The sequence below is a fragment of the Pelophylax lessonae genome (genome assembly GCF_965119305.1).
Source record: "Pelophylax lessonae genome assembly, chromosome: 1".
Classification (NCBI taxonomy): domain Eukaryota; kingdom Metazoa; phylum Chordata; class Amphibia; order Anura; family Ranidae; genus Pelophylax; species Pelophylax lessonae.
Window position 1 is genome coordinate 116,104,418 of NC_138768.1, and position 18,858 is coordinate 116,123,275.

At 46.6% G+C, this 18,858-nt stretch overlaps 1 protein-coding gene across 1 annotated transcript in view; it reads right to left on the reverse strand.

Moving 5' to 3' along the window:
• The window catches only part of SREK1 (splicing regulatory glutamic acid and lysine rich protein 1), a gene marked incomplete at its 3' end in the record, with an annotated part of 224,498 nt that overhangs the window by 174,403 nt on the left and 31,237 nt on the right, over positions 1 to 18,858 (reverse strand). The window contains exon 2 of the mRNA XM_082263646.1: positions 15,153 to 15,286. Within this exon, the coding sequence (XP_082119772.1) occupies positions 15,153 to 15,286 (134 nt within the window). The remainder of the gene's footprint in view (positions 1 to 15,152; positions 15,287 to 18,858) is intronic.

Genomic DNA, 18,858 nt, shown 5'->3' on the forward strand with positions numbered 1-18,858 from the left:
CAACAAAATAAATTAAAAAAGCCAAATGTAGCAGTGAGAAATGAAATACAGACAGCCTAAAAACTGTAATACAGTACAACAAAAGAGATACATATTTCACAATCACTCATCTTAGAATTTCATCTGTAAGCATATAAAGCGGATGTCCAGGTTTCATGTCACTTTAAATAGTTTGTTTGGACCAAGCTGGTCCAAACAAACTATTTGCTTTCCTAAGTGCTGTAGTGTCTGTAAGCACTGTATGTACTGCTTGCTACTTCAGCTATATACAGTACACAGTGCTGGGATGCGGCTGTGAGACAGAATTTCTGTGTGCACTGTGTACTGTTTGTAGCAGATGTTACAAGCAGTACATACATTACTTAGAGACGCGGCATCACTTAGGCTGCATTCACATGTCAGCGTATGGATCGCGGGCAGAATTGCCGCGATTCCGCCCGCAATCCGGAAATCATTGCAAATCGCGGGACGCCTGTGCGTTGCCCGTGATTTGCAATAGCACCCCAAACGCTGAGCCATGTTGCCGCGATTTCCGCCTGCCGAATCGCGGTAACATCGCGCAAAAAAAAAATCGCGGGACGCATTACGCTCCAAAAAAGCGCTTGTACTTTTTTGGGCGTAATGCGTCCCGCGATTTTTTTTTTGCGCGATGTTACCGCGATTCGGCAGGCGGAAATCGCGGCAACATCGCTCAGCGTTTGGGGTGCTATTGCAAATCACGGGCAACGCACAGGCGTCCCGCAATTTGCAATGATTTCCGGATCGCGGGCGGAATCGCGGCGATTCTGCCCGCGATCCATGCACTGACATGTGAATGCAGCCTTAGGAAAAGCAAATAGTTTGTTTATACCAGCTTGGTCCAAACAAACCATTTAAAGTGACATGAAATATGGACATCAGCTTTAACAATACTGAGTACAGTTGATCAAAGTGTCTGAAAGAACTGGTTTCATCTCCATACAGCAATAGCAGGTGAGAATGCAATAGGGATCATGCATTTCTAGACTATTTTTATTACAGAGATGTTGGTCTATTAGGGCCCATGTGGAGAGATATATAAATCCATCTATCTAATTATAGATATAGATGATATAGATATAGAGATTATATATATATATATATATATATATATATATATATATATATATATATAGAGAGAGAGAGAGAGAGAGAGAGAGAGAGAGAGATACATATAGATAGATATAGATATATATATATATATATATATATATCTACATACATACACACACCGGCCACTGTATTAGGTATACCTGTTCAATTGCTTAGCAACAAAAATTGCTAATCAGCCAATAACATGGCAGCAACCCAATGCATTTAAGGATCTAAACATGGTGAAGGCAATTTGCTGAAGTTCAAACTCACCATCAGAATGGGGAAGGGACTTTGAACATGGCATGGTTGTTGTTGCCAGACGGGCTGGTCTGAGTATTTCAAAAACTGCTGATCTACTGGAATTTTCATGCACAACCATCTCTAGGGTTTACAGAGAATGGTCCGAAAAATAAGATTTTTGCAAGATCTTAACGTAAAATCTTTTTCTCTGATGTCCATTGACAGACGCAGCCTCATCTTCATGAGCTGTGTGGGTTATGCTGCCACCTGCAGGAGTAGTCTAGGCAGTACATTGGTACATAGTTTTTGCATATACACGCCCACGGTACTGTCCCTCCAGAAATAACCCTCACAGACACAGCCCAGCACATCAGTTTAGTTGCAAGCAGTGAAGACAAAAAAATCTCCAATTCAGAGGGGCGGGTGCTGCGTCTGTCAATGGACATCAGAGAAAAAGATTTTACGGTAAGATCTTAAAAAAAATCTTATTTTCTCTATCGTCCATGGACAGATTAAGCCTCATCTTCATGAGCTGGGTGGGATGTCCCAAAGCAGTATAGGCATGAGGGGTGGGAAAACGCAACCAGAAAGCAACTCCAAAGGCTAAACCTAGCCAACTGGGTAACCTGAAGCTCAACCAAAACAACATGAGCTCATCCAGGTAAAAGACCAAGGGAATAATAAAAAAACATTCTCTTATGAAACAGCAGCCTGCAAAACCTTGCGACCAAAAGAGGCATCCGAAGAAGCCAAAAAATCCACCTTATAAAATTTGGTAAAGGTGTGCACAGACGACCAAATCTCTGCCTTACAAACTTGTACAACTGAGGCTAGATGGCAAAAAGCCCAAGAAGCACTCAGCGCTCTAGTAGAATGAGCCTTCACAGGTAAAGGAGGAACCTGACCCTTGCGAAGACCGTCCGGAAGGACAAAGAGAGAGTCTGAGTTTCTAAAGAACTCAGTAACTGTCAGATAAACCCTTATCGCTCGAACCACATCCAGAGAGTGCAAGACAATCTCCTTGGGATGTTAAGGCTTGGAGAAAAGACAAAAGAAAAAGGGGTGCACTGACCTAGTGCATCACCACTAAAAATGGATTTTTGTAAAATCTTACCGTAAAATCCTTTTCTCTTAGCTCATCGACAGACGTAGTCCTCGGTGATACACCACCTTCGGGTTATGTTACCTCCGCAGGAGCAGGACTAGACAGGAAATTAAAAAGCTCTGGCCACACCCTAGGGGCAGTCCCAGAGGGTATATCCTCTCTCTCTCTGCCTCAGCAAATCAGTTATGTGAAAAAGCAGTGCTTAGAGAATTTAACCCAACCCAACTCCAAAACAGAGGGGCGGGGACTACGTCTGTCGATGAGCTAAGAGAAAAGGATTTTACGGTAAGATTTTACAAAAATCCATTTTTCTCTAGCGCTCATCGACAGACGTAGTCCTCGGTGATACACCACCTTCGGGACGTCCCAGAGCAGTATCACAACTGAGGGGTGGGAAAATGGAAATCAAATCCCAATCTAGAAGGCCCAACCGGTGCCAACTAGAAGTTTACAATGCTCATCCTTAATGATGAGACTCAACCAAAAAAAGAGAAAACAATTTTTTTTTTTTTTTTTCCAAACAGAAAAAAACCCTCGAGGTAGACCACCGGTCTCCTCAAATTGCGGCCTGCAAAACCTTGCGGCCAAATGAGGCATCCGCCGATGCCGTCACATCAATTTTATAGAATTTTGTAAAGGTATGTACCGACGACCAGGTGGCCGCCTTACATACCTGGACCACTGACGCCTGATGGCGAAAGGCCCAGGAAGTACTGAGCGCTCGAGTGGAGTGCGCCCTAACAGGGAACGGAGGACTCTGACCCTTAATAGAATAAGCCTGTACCACCGTTTGTCTAATCCATTTGGCAATGGTCGCGGCAGATGCAGGCAAACCCTTTCTGGGGCCATCCGTGATCACAAAAAGTGAATCCGTCTTACGGAATGATTCCGTAGCTTTCAGGTATACCCTGATTGCCCGAACCACATCTAAGGAATGCAACGCATGTTCCCGATGATGCTTGGGCTGAGGACACAAGGAAGGTAGTACAATATCTTCATTCAGATGAAAATCTGAAACCACCTTGGGAAGAAAAGATGGCTTAGGATGAAGTACTACCTTATCCCTATGAATCACTAGGTATGGTGACTGGCATGATAATGCAGCCAGTTCTGACACCCTGCGAGCAGAAGTAATAGCCACCAAGAAGGCCACCTTCTGGGATAGAGTAAGCAAGGGAATCTCCCTGATGTTTTCAAAGGGAGGTTTCTGTAGAACCGACAAAACCAAATTAAGATCCCAGGGCGGTAAGGGCGCACGGACTGGAGGAGCCAGGTGCCGCACCCCCTGGATGAAATTCCGCACCAAGGATTTGGTAGCTAAAGGCTTCTGAAAGAAGATTGCTAATGCTGAAACTTGACCCTTGATGGTGCTCAAGGCTAGCTTCTGCTCAACCCCTTGTTGCAAAAAGGCCAATATTCGAGTCACCGAATAGGTACGTGGAGGAAATCCTAAAGATTCGCACCACGCAATATAAGTCTTCCATGTGTGATAATAGACTTTGCTGGAAGTCGCTTTCCTTGCTTTAATAAGGGTAGGAATGACTGAAGTAGACAAACCTCTGTCCTTCAGTACTTGGGTCTCGATGGCCAGGCCATTAAAACCAGCGACTGTAAAGCACGAAGGTAAATTGGTCCTTGAGACCACAGACACTCCCTGAGACGAAGTTCCCACGGAACGTCTGCGACTAACATGTCCAAGTCGGCCAGGCCGGCTTGAGGAGGCCAGCCTAGAATTTCTAGGACCACTGGCGCTGATTGGATCTGAACCAGGCGTCCCTAGAGCTATCTGGCCCCGACCATCCGAAAAAGTCTGGTCGTTTTCTGTTCCCACACATTTATCAGATACCTGATGGTTATCAGGAAAGGTGATCTTTTCTGGCTGAACCTCAGGGACCGAAGTCACCCGACTAGAGGCTACTTGGCCTATCTGGTCAACCAGATCCGATTCCTGTGAGGTATCGGGACTAATCCTAGGAAAAGGTAAAGGAAAAGATCTTTTCAGGGAACGGTAACTACCGCTTCCTGTGGTACTTAAATGTTGGAAGGGAAGAATCGCACCAGTAGTAGTGGTTGATGCTCGATCTAATGTCCTGAATACCGGTGAAAACGTCCCCCCACCCTGAAACCGGGTGGGGGCGCACCTTCAGGCTGTGTACTCCTTTGCTTCGGGTTTGGCTGGGTTGGTCCCCTTCTTGAACCCTCCTGGAGGAGTCTTGCCTTTCCCGCTAGTACCAGCCAGGCGCCCTTTATGGGCGGTAAAGAAAGGTCCTCGCTTGTTGCAAGGTCCCTTAGCTTTTGCAGCCTGTGGCAAAAAAGTGCTCTTGCCCCCAGTGGCATCCTTAATGATTTCATCTAGGTTGGCTCCAAATAGACGATTCCCCTGAAAGGGGAGATTGGTCAAGGTCTTTTTGGAACCTAGGTCAGCTGACCAGCATTTTAACCACAGCACACGTCTAAGGATCACTGCTAACTTAGATGCATGCCCTAATAGGGGAGTAGTGTCCAAGGCTGCGTCACAGATAAACCGTAGCCCTTGTATGATCTGTTCCATCAAATCAGATGTCTCCTGGGAAATATCTTTTCCCCTAAGATCTTGGCGTACCATTTTCGCCCATTCCGTAAGTGTCTGGGAAACTAGACCAATAACGATTACTGGTCTAAATGCTGACCCTATCAGAGAAAAGATAGTGCGGGACTCTGCTTCTATCTTTCGATCCACCGGGTCCTTAAAGGACGAAGTGTCCTCCACTGGAATAACCGTGGCTTTATTCAGCCTGGAAATAGGCGGATCCACGACTGGTGGTACCGTCCATTTCTTAATGATGGATTCCTCAAACGGATAGCGTCTAGCAATACGCTTGGAAACAGTAAAGGTACGTTTAGAATGCTCCCATTCTCCTTTAATCTGATTACCAAAACATTTAGGTACAGGAAAAGCCTTCGCCGTCTTGATGGGCTTATTAGTCCCAAAAGGCCTCTCTGTTTCAGTTGCCTCTGCCGGTAAAGCCTCAAGTTTTAAGGTTTCTTGCACTGCCACAACTAGTGCGTCCACCAATGCTTCTTCCTGAATTATAGCAAGAGAAGAAGCGTCCTCCTCACTGTCTGAGGGGGCTTTACCTGGGATAACAGCCCTTGCAGAGGAACCTGCAACTGCCGTGACCATCTCTGAATCTGAGTCAGAGGTGTCAGATGGTATAGGGGTAGGCGGGGGTCGCTTCCTTGACCCCCGTCCCTGACAGGCCGCCTCCACCCGAGCCACCATAGACTCCAAAATTGCTGTAAATGACTCTATACTCTGTGCACCGGCGGGTCCCGAGGCCCCCTCGAGGGAAACAGGTGGGGGAATATGTGTGGCAGGGTCCATAATAACTCCAGTTACTTCCTGGATAATATAATTCAAAAGTAAAGAAAAAAACTTTTTTTTTTTTTTTTTTCTCTGACCCCCAGCGCCACAAAAAGCCCCTTAGTGTTACCTGCTTAGGGATCCCTATCGATCGAGAGAGAGAGAGATAGACCCCCAGGCTCACCACTTGATGCTCAGAGTTAAACTGCAACAGCTTACAGCGCTGTCTTGACAAACAGGAAGTCTTTTGGCTGGCTGCCCAGGAAGAAAGGAGGCGGCTCCGCCCCTCTGCACGCCTTCCGGCGCCTCCCCCAAGCTCCACGAGGTGTAGGATCACCTCAAACATGGCCGCCCCCATGCTGGAGACACGAGGCTACGCCAAAATGGCGGCTCGTGCGATCCAGCAAAAAAAATGGCGGCGGCCTAAACTGAATAGCGGTGTGCTGCAGGGCACACAACACTCTCTCTGCATGGGGATATGGCGTGGTTGGCGGTACCGGCCCTGGCGGACCGCGTGGCCGTTCGGGAGGCCTGCTAAATAGCTGGAGATCTGATTTGGAAGGCAGTCTACATGTCCGTGGCTTCTGACTGGTAGGTAGCTTATACTTAACCCATAAGATTCCCAGAATGCCACAGATTACATCTTTAAAACATGTATACAATAGATTGTTAGCTCCCAAGCCAAGCCTCCTGGCTTTTGCACACATAAATCACACTCAAAGTAGGAGGATCTGTGTCATGTTATAGGATAGAAAGGACTCTTTCTTACCATACAGAGAGGGGCCCGCGTTCACCACAAAACCCGTCAGGGAAAAAGGGGGAACATACTACTCACCATACCGGAACCAGGCGGGCACCAACTCCTGACAGTACCCCTCTCCACCGGGGCGGGAGGGCTGTCGACCAATACGGACGCCGTGACTCATGGTCTTTGGCGTTTCAGCGAGACGTTTAACTCGCGGGGTCAGTCCCTTAATGGGACTTTGTCGCGGCCGACCCAGCGCGGAGCTATGGCCTGCACGCGCTCGTAGGCTGAACTGGGGTGACCACCGGATCTCAACATCCAGCCCGTCGCCCAGTTCAGCTTTCTTGCTTGAAGATCTCACAGGAACACTGGAGAAAAAAGCTGTCTAAAAAAATCTTTTTAAGAAAAAAATCTTGCCAGGACCGAAGATCCCAGCAAGGTATCTAGGTCCTTACTCCTAACTAGACAGAAAATAACTGATTTGCTGAGGCAGAGAGAGAGAGGATATACCCTCTGGGACTGCCCCTAGGGTGTGGCCAGAGCTTTTTAATTTCCTGTCTAGTCCTGCTCCTGCGGAGGTAACATAACCCGAAGGTGGTGTATCACCGAGGACTACGTCTGTCGATGAGCGCTAGAGAAAACCATTTATTAAAATATTAAAAAGTATACAATATACTCACAAGGCAGGTGTGATAATACACACATCAACATTGCATATGAAATCTCCAAGGAAGCCAACGTCCCAATACTTAGCCGAATGGCATGCAGAGTGCCACATGGGGCTGCTGTGGCTGGGCTGACGCGTTTCAGGGGCAACCCCCTTCCTCAGAGCCAGAAAAGTTGCTGCTGGGGCACCCTCCGGAAGGCCAAGGATTAAATCTGCAATATTGATGTGTGTATTATCACACCTGCCTTGTGGGCATATTGTATACTTTTTAATATTTTAATAAATGGTTTTAGTGGTGATGCACTAGGTCGGTGTGCCCCTTTTTCTTTTGTCTTTTCTCTCAGTTGGTTCTGGATACCCTTGATCCTGAGGGGGCAGCAAGACCATTGGCTTTTTTACACCACCTTAGGGAGAAAAGACGGTTTTCGGTGAAAGACCACTTTATCCCTGTGGACCACCAAATAAGGCGGACAGGATAGCGCCCACAACTCAAACTTTGCAAGCAGAAGTGATAGACACTAGGAAGGCAACCTTCTGTGACGGCAACCTTATGTGACAAGGAAAGCCGAGAAATCTCCCTAATATTCTCAAAGGGAGGCTTTTGAAGAACAGACAAAACCAGATTGAGATACCACGGCGGAAACAGGGATCTCCCCGGAGGAGCCAGATGATGCACCCCCTGGATGAAAGTGCGAATCCAGCTATTAGTAGCCAACGGACATTGGAAGTTAATAGCCAAGGCCGACACCTGGCCCTTGATAGTACCCAACGGCAAGCGCTGGCTCAACCCCTTTTTGTAAAAAAGCCAAAACCCTAGCTACAGAAAACAAGCGAGGGTGCAGTTGCAGCGATTCACACCATGAAATGTACAATTGTCCTGCGATGATCGATCTTCCTGGAAGTTGACTTCCTGGCCTTCAAAAGGGTCGGAATCACCGAGTCAGAGAGCCCTTTAACACCTTGCTTTCAACAGCCAAGCCATTAAATCCAGCAACCGTAAAGCGGGATGGAAGATCTGTCCTTGAGAAAGTAGATTTCCCTGCAGAGGAAGACTACATTGGCTTCCGCCCAAATCAGAATCTCGGCCACCTACTTGGCCGCCAGAGCACTCCTGCTGCCCCCTTGATGATTGATGTAAGCCACGGCCGTGGCATTGTCCGACTGAATCCGAACCGGAGAGCCGCGTAGCCGACTCATCCAGTGAAGCAGGCAGAGCTTGATCGCTCTCAGCTCCAGAATATTGATCGGCAAGGAAGACTCCTCCGACGCCCAGATCCCCTGGGCACAGAGCTTCCCCAGCACTCCACCCCAGCCTGACAGGCTGGCATCCGTGGTGACCACCGTTCAAAACACTGACAGGAAGGACTTGCCCTGGCACAGGACAGGAGACTGGAGCCACCAAGAAAGAGCAGACTTTGCAAGATGGCTCAAGCAAATCTTCTGGTCCATTTTGCCAGAATCTCCTTTTGCAAGGATCTTGAGTGAGACTGAGCAAACGGGACTGCTTTGAAGATCGAAACCATCAGACCTAGGGCCCGCTCGCAAGCCTGCAAGGAGGACTGATCGGTCTCCATCAGCAACCTGACTGCTTTTTGCAGCTTCTGAAGTTTGTCCAGGGGGAGAAAGACCTTCACCAGAGCAGAATCGAGAGTCATCCCCAGATAGGTGACGCATACTGAAGACGTCGGAGCATATTTTTTTAAATTGATCGTCCACCCGAGTTCCTGAAGGGTCTGAATTGTGATCGAGACGTTGCCCAGCAGATCCGAGTGGGAGACTGCTCGCAACAGGAGATCGTCCAGATATCCCACAATTGAGATACCCCGCTGACGTACCAAGGCCAGCACAGGGGCCAGAACCTTGGTAAATACTCTGGGAGCCGAGGCGAGACCAAAGGGTAACACTACAAATTGAAAGTGCTAATGTGCCACCGTAAAGCGGAGAAATTGCTGGTGTCCTTCGAAAATGGGGATGTGGAGATACGCATCTTTGAGATCGATGGAGGCCAGAAAATCCCCGATTCAATGACACCACCACTGACCGAATGGACTCCTTGCAAAACTTCTGCAGCGGCACAAAGTGGTTCCGAGCCTTGAGGTCCAGAATTGGACGCGCCTTGCCCTCTTTTCTGGGCACCGTGAACAGGTTTGAATAGAAACCTTGAGAGCGTTCCTGCAAAGGAACCGGCACAATCACCCCTTGAGCCAGGAGATCTCACACAGCCACCCGCAGATCCTTCAAACACTCTGGAGACAGGTGACGATTTCACTGAAAAAACCTGTCCCCTGGCTGAGACCAGAATTAGATCTTGTACCCGAAACAAATCAGTTTGTGAACCCAATAGTCCTGAATCAAGGAAGTCAAGGGTTCCCGAAAGAAGCGCAGGTGTCCCCCCACCCCTGAGGCGGATGAGGGCGCCCCCTACATGTTGAAGAGGACTTGTCAGCAGCACCTGACTGACCGGCCTTGGGCTTGTCCCAATGCTTTTTAGCCTCTCCAGAAGCTTTGAACGGACTGAAGAGGACTCCCCCTGCAATCCTTGACGACATCCACGGTCCTGTCTTCCTCAGACCACCGAGACACAGGAGACCGAGCGGTCACCCCTATGCCAGTAAGTAGGGGTACCGCACTTGGGCAGGAGAAGATGCATCTTTTTCCCAGTTTTCAAAAGGGACAGTCCATGAGACCAGGAGTATTTCCAGGAACATGTTACCCCCTGTCCGGAGGAAACCCTAATACTGAAGGTGAGGACCAGAGGGCCGCCTTTTATATGATTGGATTTATTGTGTTTCCTGGTAGGAGAAGCCCTAGGTCTCATGGGCTGTCCTGGAAGACTACTTGAGAAAAAAAACGCTTGTGATCAGAAAAAGAAGGACCCTGCTTAGTACGGGTAGTCTTACCCTTGGAGGATTGAGGAAGAAGAGTACTCTTCCGGCCAGTCAAGCCCTTGATCAACTTATCCAATGAGTCGCCAAACAAACGCTCTCCCAGAAAGGGGAGGTCAGCTAGAGCCTTCTTAGAAGCTTGGTCAGCCAACCAGCTCTTCAGCCAAACCATGCGTCTCACGGCAATGCCCACGGCCGAAACCCTGGCTTCCAGGGGAGCCGCATCCATAGACGCATCACCCAGGAACACCAGAGCCTGGATCAACTGTCCCAACAGTTCCAGAGGGTCAAAAAAACTCCCGCAAACCCCTAATCCACTCTGTCACCATCTGTGAGATTAAAACATACACAAACACCTGTTTCAAAATGGTGGGAAAGATGGCGAGAAAGAGATTCCACCTGCCTGTCCACCGGGTGCATAAAGACCAGGGAATCTTCCACAGGAAGAAGTGTTGAATAGTTTAATCTGGAGACAGGGTGGTCCATTTTAGGTGGCACCAATGGTTGTAGACTATTTCAGCAAAAGGAGAACGGCATTTAAAGCGTTTTGGCACAACTAACACGTGCTTAACGCACCGCCATTGGTCATTCACAATATCGTGAAAAGTGTCGGGACAAGGGAAAATCTTGCCAGCTGAGTGTTCTGGGAGCCAAAAGCCAGCGGCGACCCTGCCGGCATGGGCTCATCAGCCAAATTAAATGTGTCCCTTACTGAAATAATTAGGGCTTCCACTAAAGCGCGTTCCCACGCTGCAGCTGAAGAATACAGGTCCTCTTCACCATCTGACTGCGAGCCCCCCTCAGGTAGGGGAGTCTCCTGGGCAACCTCTTCAGCCTCTGAATCGGACGACACCTCCAAAGATCCAAAGATGGAGAAGGCAGCGGCCATTTTCGGCTATCAACCTTTTTCATGACTAAATCAACGTTAGTCGCCAGGCTTTCCAGAGCTGCTAATATCATGGCCAACGACTGCGAACCAGAATGTCCGGGAGTCGCACAGAGTGGGTCTGAGGGTGATATCACAGTTTGGGACTCCATATTGCAATTTGCAAAAACCGGAGTAGTCGCTTTAAGAGCGCCGATTGCGCCACCCACCACCGAACACAGCGGTCTGCAGGGAACCCGCTAAACTAAACTGACAGTAGAATGTGCAAAGATACGTCCGCAGGGACCCACAAGTATTGTACAACCTCAGACAAACCGTCCTGATCGTTCCAGCAGCATGGAGAGAAAGACAGGAAGTGACCTCAGCCAGCAGCAGGAAACAAAGGCACAGGAAGTGATGTCGCTTGAGGAAAGGTCACACTGCTCAGCATAGCACAAGAGCTACACAAAAATGGTTGCCCATACAGATTAATAGGAAGCTCAGGGAAAATGGCTTTTCCATAAAAGTCTATGCGGAAAAATTCACATTGCCCACACTTAAGATGGCGGCGCCCACGGTGAGCCATGCAGCCAGGGACCGACACATGGAGGCCTCAGGAACCACAACAGGAACCAGCAAGCCCAAGGTACCATGTCCACTCGCAGGCTCCTCCCCCTCCGGAAAAGGGGGCATTGTCGTGGCTAGGCCTAGGTCGGGATTATAACCTGCTCATGCTCGCAGGCCAGGCTCGGGGGACCATAAGGATCTAGATTATCCAGTGCAAAGCCCCCAGCCGGCATCGTTGCTTGTAGATCACCAGGAAAATCTTCCCTGAACACTAGCTAGTGAGTAAAGAGAAATAAAAGAAAAAGAATAAAAAACGGAGACCGAAGTCCCAGCAGGAAACCTAGGTCCTACTCCTTCTCTAAGCAGAAACAAAACTGATGTGCTGGGCTGTGTCTGTGAGGGTTATGTCTGGAGGGACAGCCCCGTGGGCGTGTATATGCAAAAACTTTGTACTAACATACTGCCTAAACTACTTCTGCAGGTGGCAGCATAACCTACACAGCTCATGAAGATGAGGCTGTGTCTGTCAATGGATGATAGAGAAAAGAGAAGATATCCAGTGAGCGGCAGTGATGTGGACAAAAATGCCTTGTGATGTCAGAAGAGAATGGGCAGACTGGTTCAAGATGATAGAAAGGCAACAGTAACTCAAATAACCATTTGTTACAATGAAGGTCTGCAGAATACCATCTCTGAATGCACAACACATCGAACCTTGAAGCAGATGGGCTACAGCAGCAGAAGACCACACCGGGTGTCACTTCTGTCAGCTAAGAAAAGGAAACTGAGGCTACAATTTGCAGAAGCTCACCAAAATTGGACAATAGAAGATTGGAAAAATGTTGCCCGGTCTGATTAGTCTCGATTTACATTCAGATGGTAGGGTCAAAATTTGGTGTAAACAAACACCATGAAAAAATGGATCCATCCTGCCTTGCATCAACCGTTCAGGCTGGTGGTGGTGGCGTAATGGTGTGGGGGATATTTTCTTGGCATACTTTGGGCCCCTTAGTACCAATTGAGCATCATTTAAATGTCACGGTCTACCCGAGTATTGTTGCTGACCATGTCCATCTCTTTATGACTACAATGTACTCATCTTCTGATGGCTCCTTCCAGCAGGAAAATGCACCATGTCACAAAGCTCAAATCATGTCACCACTGGTTTCTTGTACATGACAATGAGGTCACTGTACTCCAATGATCTCCACAGTCACCAGATCTCAATCCAATAAAGCACTGTTGGGACATGGTGGAACGGGATATTTGCATTATGGATGTGCAGCTGGCAAATCTGCAGCAACTGCGTGATGCCATCATGGCAAAATGGACCAAAAAAGGAATGCTCCCAACACATTGTTGAATTTATGCCATGAAGAATTAAGGCAGTTCAGAAGGCAAAAGGAGGTTGTCCAAGGCAGTACTAGGAAGGCGTACCTAATAGAGGCCGGTGAGTATTATTTATATATATATATATATATATATATATATATATATATATATATATATATATATATACACACACACACACATACATATATATATATATATATATATATATATATATATATATATATATATATATATATATATATATATATATATATATATATATATATACACACACACACACATACATACATACATACACAGTATCTCACAAAAGTGAATACACCCCTCACATTTTTGTAAATATTTTATTATATCTTTCATGTGACAACACTTTGCAACAATGTAAAGTAGTGTACAACTTATATAACAGTGTAAATTTACTGTCCTCTCAAAATAACCCAACATACAGCCATTAATGTCTAAACCACTGGCAACAAAAGTGAGTACACCCATGCCCAAATTGAGCCCAATTAGCCATTTTCCCTCCCTGCTGTCATGTGACTTGTTAATGTTACAAGGTCTCGGGTGTGAATGGGGAGCAGGTGTGTTAAATTTGGTGTTATCGCACTCATACTGGTCACTGGAAGTTCAACATGGCACCTCATGGCAAAGAACACTCTGAGGATCTGAAAAAAAAAATTGTTGCTCTACATAAAGATGGCCTAGACTATAAGAAGATTGCCAAGACCCTGAAACTGAGTTGCAGCATGGTGGCCAAGACCATACAGCGGTTTAACAGGACAGGTTCCACTCAGAACAGGCCTCGCCATGGTCGACCAAAGAAGTTGATTGCACGTGCTCTGCGTCATATCCAGAGGTTGTCTTTGGGAAATAGATGTATGAGAGCTGCCTGCAATGCTGCAGAGGTTGAAGGGGTGGGGGGTCAGCCTATCAGTGCTCAGACCATACACCGCATCATATTGGACTGCATGGTTGTCGACACAGAAGGAAGCCTCTTCTAATGATGAAGCACAAAAAAGCCTGCAAACAGTTTGCTGAAGACAAGCAGACTAAGGATATGGATTACTGGAACCATGTCCTGTGGTCTGATGAGACCAAGAAAATGTATTTGGTTCAGATGGTGTCAAGCGTGTGTGGCGGCAACCAGGTGAGGAGTACAAAAACAAGTGTCTCTTGCCTACAGTCAAGCATGGTGGTGGGAGTGTCATGGTCTGGGGCTGTATGAGTGCTGCTGACACAGGGGAGCTACAGCTCATTGAGGGAACCACGAATGCCAACATGTACTGTGACATACTGAAGCAGAGCATGATCCCCTCCCTTCGGAGGGTGGCCCAGGGCAGTATTCCAACATAACGACCAAACACACCTCAACCACTGCCTTGCTAAATAAGCTGGGGGTAAAAGTGACGGACTGGTCAAGCATGTCTTCAGACCTAAACCCTATTGAGCTACTGTGCGGCATGCTCAAACAGAAGGTGGAGGAGAGCAAGGTCTCCAACATCCACCAGCTCTGTAATGCCATCATGGAGGAGTGGAAGAGGACTCCAGTGGCAAACTGTGAAGCTCTGGTGAACTTCATGCCCAAGAGGGTTAAGGCAGAGCTGGAAAATAATGGTGGCCACCCAAAAAATTGAAACTTTGGGCCCAATTTGGACATTTCCACTTAGGGGTGTACTCACTTTTGTTGCCAGCGGTTTAGACATTAATGGCTGTATGTTGAGTTATTTTGAGGCGACAGCAAATGTACACTGTTATACAAGCTGTACACTCACTACTTTACATTGTAGCAAAGTGTCATTTCTTCAGTGTTGTCACATGAAAAGGTATAATAAAATATTTACGAAAATGTGAGAGGTGTACTCACTTTTGTGAGATACTGTATATATTTTATTTTTAATAAAAAATAAAGTCTCTCTGAAGCTTTGATCTGTTAGATCAATTTAACAACAATGCAATACGAGGTCCTCCCCAAATAAAACCCATTCAGGAATAAATCTAATTTAAAATAAAATCTTTGTATGGCCAGCATTACTGTTGAATGGAGAAGTGCTAGGACTGCACTGAATGTGAGAACTTCCATGCAAGATTTGTTTATAGAAAACATATATAGCCTTTGCACAGAACATTTCGTAGTGGAAAACTACTTAGCCATTTAAAGGAAAGGTCTAGCTAACCAAGAAACTGCACACAAAAGCGATGCTACTAATATATTAACAGCACAAAAACATAAATCTATTAAAAAGGGACTGAAAGGATCATTAATACTAACCTTCTGCACAGGGTACTACTATGAGAGCTCTGTCAATAAATACTGTGTTTGTTAGATGCTGGGCCACACCAACGCTTGATGGCTCACGATACTTAACATAACATACTTTGGAGGAAAAGGCAAGCGGTGCATTGCTGCAAAATAAAGGGAAAAAAAATTAACACTACAGGCAATCATTTATTAAACAAACAGTTCAAAAGTGCAGGCATCAAAAAGGTAAACATCTAGTATTGCACTTACACAGGAACAGTTTAGGGCTGAAACAATTAATTTACATAATCGATTATGAAAAAAATTGTCAACTATTTTCATAATCGGGTAATTGGTCAGCTGATTAGTTAGCCTAAATGTATTTTTTTTACAACATATCAGAAAATACAGTGCAGTACACTGTTCATACATGCAAGTGCCTAAGAACTTGTGAATGTGAGAGGAGCAATGCCGCATCATTGGACATGTAGTCCACCAATGAAGGGCACAATTCCTCCCAGTAACACTAATGGTGGTGCACAATTCCTCCCAATGACACCAACAATTGGGTCCAATTCCTCCCAATGATGCTGGGACATTTTGTACTCCCGATGACTGCAGTCCGGCCCCCCTAAAGTCTGAAGGTCAGTAAACTGGCCCTTTGTTTAGAAAGTTTTAAAACCCCTGCAATATGGGCACTCAATGCTATAATTTGCAGCGTGTCTTAGGGGAATTTGATGGCGGGAGAAGTCAGTAGCCCCAGTGGGAGACCCCTAAAGAGGACAATAAGGGCTACCCTGTGCAAAACCAGGTAAGTATGACAAGTTTGTAATTTTTAAAAAAAAAAAAAAATCCAAAGTTTACAATCACTTTAAGGGCTCTGTGCAGGAAGAATCAGCATCTGAACCCAAAGGAGGCTGACAGACTGGAGGTAAATTATAAGGCATTATATTTACATTTAGGGCCAGTTCACACCACATGCAGTCCAGTGTGTTTTTTTTGTCAAAAACGCATGGAAAAGTAGGTTGTATGGTTTTCAATGGCTTCCAATGGTTCACACCACTGCTTGCAGTTCCAGAAAAACAAAGTAGAACATGTTGCATTTTTCCTGCACAGGACTGTACTGGAATGCTGTAAAATGCATCAAAAACACACTGCAACACACATTAAAAGTTAAGAAAAGAAGGGGGAATATGCACTGGACTGCATCAAAAACACACTGGTACACGTCAAAAAACACACATGCGGCAATGCATCTCGAACATATCCGGACTGCGTTTCTATGGCGTGAACTGGCCCTTGAATTAAACGTTTACCAATACTGTGTATTGTATAGAAAATTATTATATCTATGAAAAAAGTGTAAGCCTTTAGTTCGACTAATAAAAAGATTTATATCGCCCGACATCGCTTAACCACTTTTGCAATACGGCACTGTGTTACTTTAACTGACAATTGCGCAGTTGTGCATTGCTGTACCCTAAAAAAAAAAAAAAAAATTGATGTCCTTTTTTCCCCCACAAATAGAGCTTTCTTTTGGTTGTATTTGATCACCTGTGCGATTTTTATTTTTTTTTAAACAAAAAAAAGGGACGACAGTTCTGAAAAGAAAAAAAAAAAATCAATATTTTTAACTTTCTGCTATATAACATTTTCAATAAAAAAAAAAAAATGTAAAAACCAAATTTTTTCATCATTTTAGGCCAATTTGTTTTCTGCTACATATTTTTGATAAAAATAAATCCCAATAAGTATATTAATTGGTTAAAAAGTTATCGTGTCTACAAACCAGGGGAAAGATTTACCGTATTTTTCGCCGTATAAGACTCACTTTTTCTTGCCCAAAACTGGGGGGGGGAAGTTGGTGCGTCTTATACGGCAAATACACATTTTGCCTGCTGCCTGTGCTGAGTCCTGACGTCCAATGGGGTCGGTGCCGGTGCGTGCGTCAGTCACGCACCGTCACCGCCCGATCTCCTTCCCGCCGGACCGAGAGAGCCGCCGTCAAAGAAGACAGAAGAGGACGCAGCGCCGGGGATGGTTCCCGGAATCCCGCCGCCGTCAGAAGAAGAGGACGAGAGGAGCAGCGCCGTGGACATCTCGCAGGCAGCCCAGGAGAGCAGGTAAGTGAGCCGACCTGTGCCATGCCTAAAGCACCACCTGTGCCATGATTAAAGCACCACCTGTGCCATGCCTAAAGCACCACCTGTGCCATGCCTAAAGCACCACCTGTGCCATGCCTAAAGCACCACCTGTGCCATGCCTAAAGCACCACCTGTGCCTATACCCTCACCTGTGCCATGCGTGGACCCTCACCTGTGCCATGTCTGGACCCTCACCTGTGCCATGCCTGGACCCTCACCTGTGCCATGCCTGGACCCTCACCTGTGCCATGCCTGGACCCTCACCTGTGCCATGCCTATACCCTCACCTGTTGATATAAAATATTTTACTGCAGTATTTGGTTCAAAATCTTTTTTTTCTAGATTTTCCTCCTTTAAAATTGGGTGCGTCTTGTATGCCGGTGCCTCTTATACGGCGAAAAAACTGAATTTTTGTAAGATCTTACCTGTAAAATTCCTTTCTCTGAGTCCTCCGACAGTCGCCGCCACTTCATATTCATCACTAATGGGTTACTGACCTTTGCTCCGCAGGAGTAGCTAGGCAACAAAATAGTTAATATCAAAGCTTTTAACATATCCCACCCCTAGGGGGTGGTCCCCTCAGTCAATACCTCCCTGCTTCCTGCATTCCCAACTCAGTTTCAGTAGCATAGTAGTAGAGTACATAAACAAACCCCAAAAGAGGGGCGGGGGCGGCGACTGTCGGAAGACTCAGAGAAAGGAATTTTACAGGTAAGATCTTACAAAAATTCAGTTTTCTCTTACGTCCTCCGACAGTCGCCGCCACTTCATATTCATCACTTATGGGGACGTCCCATAGCAGTGCAGACATGAGGGGTGGGAAAAAGAGCAGCCGCGCCTAAAGCAACGCAGTACCCACATCAGAGAAAGGAACCTTATCAAAGTAAGAGAACCAACTGGGCAACAGGAAAAAAACGTGCTCAACAGGAGCAACAACCCAGGAAAACAAGTAACCTAGGGATAAAGACATCCCAACAGCCAAGGACCCAAAACAAGGGGCCCTAAGGCACTGCCGCACTAAGAACTTTGCGGCCAAAGGAAGCATCCGCCGATGCCTGAACATCCACCTTGTAGAATTTTGAGAAGGTGTGAACTGACGACCAAGTCGCCGCCTTACACACCTGGGCCACAGAAGCCTGATGACGATAGGCCCAAGACGTACTCAGAGACCTGGTAGAGTGCGCCTCCACAGGGAAAGGGGGAACATTCCCCTTCAAGGCATAGGCTTGCACAATGGTCCGTCTGATCCATTTGGCGATGGTCGCAGCCGACGCTGCCATGCCCTTCCGAGGACCCTCAGGAAGAACAAAAAGAGAATCCGACTTGCGAAAGGACTTCGTCGATGACAGGTAAACCCTGATCGCCCGAACCACATCCAAGGAATGCAAAGCCACCTCCCTTGGATGCTTAGGCTTCGCGCAAAGCGAAGGCAAGACAATGTCCTCATTGAGGTGAAATTCCGAGATCCTCTTCGGAAGAAAAGAAGGGTTAGGTCGCAAGACCACCTTATCCAGGTGAATCACCAAGTAGGGAGAGCTGCAGGACAAGGCCGCCAGCTCCGATACCCTGCGAGCCGAAGTGATCGCCACCAA